Source organism: Rhagoletis zephyria, unplaced genomic scaffold, assembly GCF_001687245.7.
Source record: "Rhagoletis zephyria isolate East Lansing unplaced genomic scaffold, Rhagoletis_zephyria_1.1 Rzeph_scaffold_00521, whole genome shotgun sequence".
Classification (NCBI taxonomy): Eukaryota; Metazoa; Arthropoda; class Insecta; order Diptera; family Tephritidae; genus Rhagoletis; species Rhagoletis zephyria.
The window spans coordinates 4522-11926 of NW_016157605.1; the positions used below are offsets into that span (position 1 = coordinate 4522).

Consider the following 7405-nt stretch of genomic DNA (forward strand, 5'->3'; position numbering starts at 1 on the left):
AGCTATTCCGCTGCAATTCACTTGATCATGTGGTTGTTGGTTTTGTTGGTTTGTGCTAATAATTCTATTTTTAGAATGCTTAACTTTTAGGTGTGCTCGTCCTTAAGTTATTTGTTTTTTGTTATTTTTTGGCCTTTTAACAATTATATTCAACAATTTTATAATGAGCTCGAGGCCATTTTTTAAATGAAAATTTATTGTGGAAAAGCAACAATAATTTGAAAAAATGGTAGAAGTGATAGCTATTTCGGAAATCACCACATTTCCTCATCAGACTTCTTTCAGTAGGATTCGAACCGACGATCCCACTGACTCAGCCAGTTGCCTACGCACTGTGCTCGAGGATCACGATTCCGTTCAAATATTTTTTTTTTTAATTTTTTAAAAATATTTTGATGCAAATTTTTTAAGCTTAAACCCTTTTGTCATTTGAGGGGATTTTTTCAAAAAACATCTTTAAGAAACTATTTTTATTCATAAAAAACTCCATTTTTGGAGCTATTTTCAAATCGGTCCATCTCGCGTAAACCTTAATATTTTTCCGAAATATTTTGATGGCCGTCTTAAAATATAATAGGTTTTATAATTCCAATGGAAAAAGAGTACCGATTTTTTTTTGTATGGTTAGTGATGCAGTCTAATGTAGATACAAACATACTATGTATGTATGTATGTATGCATTGTGTCAACCAGTACTTTGAAAACTTTTTAGATCTTGGTTCGCTGAATATTTATTATTTACCTTATATTTTTAGGTATAAACAACTCATCTAAACCGGGGCTGTGGGGCGGAACGGTTTCAACATTGGAGTTCAAAGTGAATGTTTCTCAGGAAATGAATGGCGTCGTGTATACCTGTCAGAGTGCAAACGAAGCATTGCAGAGAAGTGTGCACGAGGCGGTCAGTTTAAATATCCTTTGTAAGTGTCATCCTTTGAAAACTGTTTATTGTTAAATTTTTAATACTAATCAAAACTGAAATCAATAAATTTTTTTTTTCCCCCTATAAAAGATCCACCCGTGTTTCTGCCGCCTCCATCATCAACCGCTGTAGGTGTCGAAGGAGAATCATTACAAGTTTCTCTTAGCGCTACGGCAAACCCAGTGTCTATTTTGTATGCTTGGACGAAGGATGGTTTACCCGTGCCTTCAAGTTCCATCAGCAACGGAGGAGCAGGGCATCGAATATTTGCCGACGGAGCTAACCTTAATTTTACAAAACTTAATCGGAATGATGCCGGTGTTTATATATGTGAGGCCAGAAATACAGAGGGATCTGCAAAGCTGAACGTTACTATTGTGGTTGAGTGTAAGTTAAAATCTTTATACGTATATAAAAATGGTGTGAAAAATTTATAGTAATTCATCAATTGAGAACGGTTGGGCCGATTTGGCAAAATTTTTTTCTTGGTTGTTCGTAATTGCCAGGAGAAGGCTTTTACGGAAGAAAGTTTTGGGAAAACCTTCCGGGAAAGTCGGGAAATTGCAAAATAGAAAATTCTAAGTGGAAAACTCGGAAAAATCCGGAAGAACGCGAAAAATTTAATTTTTTTTTACGAATTTTACATTTTATCGTATGGTTTGATGATTTTGGACGATGTAAAGGTAGAAAATTCGTTGTGAAGCTTGGAAAATTTCGGATAATTGTGAAATTCATTGTGAGCATGAATCAATTGGGAATAATTTTCTCCTATGTTTCATACCCGATTCGAATGATTGTTGCTTTTTTGGAAAGGTGTTTAGAAGGAGTAGTGCACAAAGTTTTATTTTTTCCGATAGGTGGCGCAAGGGTCGAGCTACGCTGAAAATGCATTTGGTACGTAGGTAGCCTTTTGCCTAGATTAGCACATAGGATCCATGTTTTCCGTTAAGTGGGCCAGGGACCGATCTATTCGAAAAAAGTCTCAGTTATGGTCCGATTTGCTTGAAATTTGGCACGTATGTACGTAGCTTATGGTCTGGTTTAACATATAAGATATTTTTTCTGATAGGTGGACCAGGTACCGATTTATTGGAAAAAATCTTATTTTTGGTGCGACTTGCTTGAAATTTGGCACGTAGGTGGCTTATTATCAGGGTTAACATATATGATATTATTTCTGATAGGTGGGCCAGATACCGATCTATTGAAAAAACTCTTATTTATGGTGCGACTTACTTGAAATTCGGCACGTAGGTAGCTTACTGCCAGGATTGACATATAGGATACTCTTTTCTAATAGGTGGACCAGAGACCAATCTATTGCAAAAAATTTTACTTATGGTCAGATTTGCTTGAAATTCGATACCCGTATTATAGATATGCATAGAAAAGAATTGGGTCATTGTTTTACACTTCGAAAAGTGTTTGAAGGCGCCGAAAACATGCGGGTATTGGCTATTTAACAATACTTATTACACAGGCCATCAAAAATAGAAAAAAAATGTATGCAGAAAATATTAACGCTATTTTTGACGTAAGCATAAAGTTTCCATGAGCTCTAGATTTTAAGAAAAACGAGGTCAAAGTGTCAAAAAATCGCGTTTTTTGCAACATTTGAGAAGCTCTAGCAAGGAAACAAAGGGTGGTAGAACCTCCCGCTTAAGCTTAAATTAAAGCAAAAAATTTCGACTACTATCCCCGGAAATTCCTGCACCTTTGCTTGATGGTCTTTTATAGTCATTTGTTGGACAGGAAAAACTGATTTTGGGAAGTTTGATTCCCACCGAAATTAAGCAAAGTGTGTTAGAACCTTCCACCTTCTACAAAATGACCTTTAAAAAATCTATAAAAAATGGCAATAATATTTCTCCTAAGAACGAATAAAATTAGGGGGTAGGGTCTTGAATTTTCCAAAAAAAAAAAAACATTTTCGATGGGCACCCTAATATACATATGTATGTACATATGTGCTAATAGCAGGCATGGGCAGAGAGTTAGCAGGTGCTAAAAGAGCGTAAAAGCCCGTTTACATACAACTTTGGCGTTGCGTTGGAGTTGGCGTCGCTTCGACAACTGACTATGAATACATGCATTTATATGAAAGTCTCCACATAACCAAAGTTGGGTAACGCCAACGCCAACACAACGTAGAAAGATGGCCATCTCTCAACTTTTCGCGCGCGTCGTTCGTCAGCTGTTCCAAATAATCAAAATTATGTGATTTAATTTTCATTTTTAATCAAATGCGGGCAAGAAATATAGTTTTTAATGCAATTCTTGATGTAAAATTTAGAATTATCTGTGTGTGTTAATTTAGTGACCAAAGTATTCTCTGCTAAGCGTTCATTGTAGCAAGCACGGGCGTTATGGTCTGATTATGGCAACTTAACGTAACTTATGGCTCTCTGTTAAAAATTCTGTTAAATGGGTGTTGCTTGGAATTGAACAGCCGAAACTTAACGTAACTTAATGCCACGTCGAAATCTGTTTCATTTTGATTCTCTAAGTTCTACGTTCCGTTAAATTAAGTTAAGTTTCCATAATCAGGCTTTTACTCGCGCTGCTGTCAAAGCGACGCCAGCGCCAACGCAACGCCAAAGTTGTATGTGGACGGGCCTTAAGCGTCGCGTGTACGTATACAAGCGAGAGCGCAGCGATGAGAACACGACAACATGCAAAATGACGCTGAAGGAAAGATTGGTCCAATTGCTCGAAAAATATAGTCGTACAGTAGTTTTGTAACTAGACCAAAGATAGTCCAAAAATTTAAAGCAATGATATGTAAAACAGGTGAATTGTACTAAAAGTGGTCCGAATGTAATGCATAAGGTACGAGTTTTGTTCTAAAATTGGTTACAATGTCATGCAGTAGCGGACAATGGGTATAATTAACGATTTGCTGATATGTAGAGAGAGTATCCGCTTAAAAAATCTGAGAACCCCGGTTCGAATCGCAGCTGGCGCAAGTTTTATTTTTGGTTACAATGTAAGGCAGAAGCGGACAATTGGTCCGAGCCTAGGACATTCAATGTTAAATGTAAATAGAATTTCACATGTTCTTGGACCAAACTTTTGACTAGTTACAATCACTTGCAGTCTAGTTTGTGGTGTGCTCTAAGTCTATTCCGAGATCATACAGGGGAATTAGGTACACTAACACATTCTCACTTTTAGCTCACGCTTGTTTGATGTAGTGCCCACCTCTGGCTATTCCCTGCAGCGGGTTCGGAGACTGTTGTCGCTTTCGTACTAGTTAAATTACTAGTTCCAATAGCATATTATGCTCCAGGTAGTAATAAATCGAGCTATTGGTTACATATTGCACTTTCTAAAGGTTATTGGCCGTTTTAATATAATAGTGTGCATTATTACATAAAGGAATTTGTTATTTATCAAATGAGAGAATTTTTTAACAAGAGCGCTTGAATTATCTTCTCTTATAAAAGTCGGAGGAAGTTTGGCATTAGTAGCTTTTGCAGCACCTTCAGAAATTTGGCTATTCACATCATCGTCGTTGTCTCTTAGCAGTGCAAATCTATTCGTACTGACTTGCTGAGTTGAGTTTAGGCGGTTTATTTTTTTCTTACTGCCGTTGAATTTTGCGGACTAAGTTCTCTTTTTATTGTAACATACGTGGTTAAAAATTTCGGTTTTAATTTTAAGCTTTTTGAACTACGTATATGACCAAACCAAATTCAGTTTCAAATACAAACCTTCCAAGTTTAAAAAAAGAGAGCACATATGTTGGGTTTAGAGTTTAAACAGTTCGGTTTAAACTTGAAACCCAAACATTTTCATAATAAAGAATAAAAACAAATCTTAAATTTCATGCTCCGTCTGATGGGGATTGAACCCGGACAGCCTTGGTAGCAACCAATTGTATCAAGCATCTTTGCACACTCAGCTACAGTCACGCATGTAAATGCGCCTTCATGTTGAGTTTCAGAAACTAGAAGTAAAACATTTGGGTTTGATTTTTAAACCACGAACTTTTTGGACTAAAATTTAAACCACAATATATTAAAAATTGCTTAAACTATTGACTGGTTTAAAAAGTAGACTATAAAAGATTAAAAAAGGCAGTAGTCCCAGCGCGGTTTAAAAATTAATCCCAAATTTTTGACCGTGTAGCGGTCCATTCCTGTCTGTATGGCCGCATTTTTAGTTGTTTCGTTTTTCAACTTTTCTTGCGCTTTACCTTTGTTGCCAGTGTAAGTGCTTTCACTCAAGCCGATTTGTGCTTGTTCAGCAAGAATAGGCCGGTTTTTTGACATCGCTGTGCAGTTGGCAGGTACCGGTGTGTTTGTGGTTGTTGTTGTTGGCGCATTTGAGGTAGTCAAAGAAGTCACTGTACTAGTTGTTGCTGCAGCTATATTTGGGGATATGTTATCGCTTACCGAATTTGATGTAAGCGTTGGGCGTGAAATGTGATACGGCACAGGTGAAGCGCACTCTTCACTCCAAGACATCGGAGTCGTCGATGTTAAGTTTGGAGGACAAGTCCGCTGACTTGAATCTTGAGGAGGTTCGAGGGTGGTCGATGGATTGGGCTTTGTGCTTTCGCTGTCACTCTGGCATCGAATAAAGTAGTATGCGTTGTTGTGTTGAACTGAAAGCCGGCGCTCATTTCGCTCGCGTTGTTTCTGGGCACAGATTTCAGCTTGATTCATTGCTTTCTGTTTTCATTTGGTTTGTTTGTTTATTTATTATTATTATTATTTTTTATTATTTTTTTATTATTTTTTATATTTGTTTTTGTTTTATTAAATTAGCCCAATATGTAATGACTACGGAGCGAACTTAAAAAAACACGTCGCACTCTTCGACGTTCGAAGAGCTAAATTAAAAAATTATTTACATATTCAGTAAAAACAGATAAAAACGGAAAAATCCTGAAGTAAATCAAAAAATATTTTTGATCTTGTTTAAAACACGTTGCTTTAAGGTTTGGAACCACTTTGCGGATCCAGCTTATTTTCTATTAAATACATCTGAAAAGTTCTAAAGTTAGACAAAAGTAATTTTTTATGCATTATTGTATACCGCTAAATGCATTTGATACTGACATAAAGTCAACTGCTTTTATGCTCCGAAAACACCCATTCGAGGTGTTAACGTGGGAGTCCCTTTTCACTCCATATTCGGAGTGCTCCGAAAACCCTCTTTCAAGGTGTTGCTGTTGGCGTCCTTTTTACTCCATATTGAGAGCGCTCCGCAGTTGCCGCCTATTGAAATAAACGTAGCAATTCTTTGTTCAATGAAAGACTTTAAAAATTTTTCCATGCAAATATTTCAAAAGTGGTCTAATGATTTTTAAACCTGAAATGTTCGTGCAAAGCTTCAGATCGAGCACTTTAATTTGATACATAACTTGTCTCTGTACGTTTATTATTCGCTGGGAATAAGCGCCTTCTCTTAGAATTATACATAAATAATATAGACACACTATGTATACATCTTTGGTTTCGGTAGGGGTAAAGTTTGCGAGCTGTAACGCATATCCCAGCAGAAAATTTCGGAGGGCTTGCATGTGTATTTCAGCAGAAAATTTTTAATTTCATTAGAAGCACCCTGTGTTTACTTGCTATTGTAAATGGTTGCATACATTTGGGCATATGCATAGTAAGAGGAAATGCTGTAAAATTGAGTATTACTTCCGATTATGCAAACTGCGCTCATGCATACGGCTTTGTACCTATACTTAAGTTTGTTTGGATATACGTATGTATGAACTCATTTGTTGCAATTGATTTTGATATTCGTAGCATGGTTTTAGGCATATGTTTAGTAGGCTTGACGAAAAGCAAGGTGAAAATTTAAAAAATACTGAAATCATTTAAGGCATCCATCCACACGCCTATGCGATTCTGTCGCAACGAATTCGCACCGTTTGTGATGCTACAGACGGTACTGCTTCGAAAACGCAAGTACGCACACATCAGTGCGATTTTATCGCAGTAAAAACTGTAAATTTATAGACAAACAAAAAATAATTTTCAAAAAAAAATAAAATACTTAACTTTCCGACATCAAATATGTTTTGTTTTCTTATGTTCAATTTTGTTTTAATATTTTAAAATCCTTCTATCGACCTTTTTCATTCTCAAAACGCGGAGTCTGCGATTTCGGCACGACCAAAAGAAGAACTGTGAATGTTCAAATAAATCGCTGCAGCAAAATCAGACAAGTGTGTGCCTCCTCATTTAAAACTATGGTCAGCATTGTTGTAATTTTTGTCGGAACAGATTCGTACCGACAGAATCGAGTAGGTTTAACTGGATTCGTTGACAAATGATAAACCTACATGAATATACATATGCATGGGCGTAGCCAGGTAGGGGCAGGGGGGGCCCCAACCCCCACCCTAACTTCCAACTTTTTCCCTATATTTATACAAATAGTACCCTGAAATGCTAGCCTAATAATTTGAGCCCCCCCCCCTAATTTTCGAGTTTTTTCCTATGTAATTCTACACAAAAAATA

General features: G+C 36.7%; 1 protein-coding gene across 1 annotated transcript in view; it reads left to right on the forward strand.

The window, feature by feature from the left end:
• Positions 1 to 755: 755 nt before the first annotated feature.
• Positions 756 to 7405, forward strand: part of sns (nephrin adhesion molecule sticks and stones) — a gene marked incomplete at its 5' end in the record, with an annotated part of 174548 nt that continues 167898 nt past the window's right edge. Inside the window, 2 exons of the mRNA XM_017612297.1 lie at positions 756 to 920; positions 1013 to 1309. Of these exons, the coding sequence (XP_017467786.1) occupies positions 756 to 920; positions 1013 to 1309 (462 nt within the window). The remainder of the gene's footprint in view (positions 921 to 1012; positions 1310 to 7405) is intronic.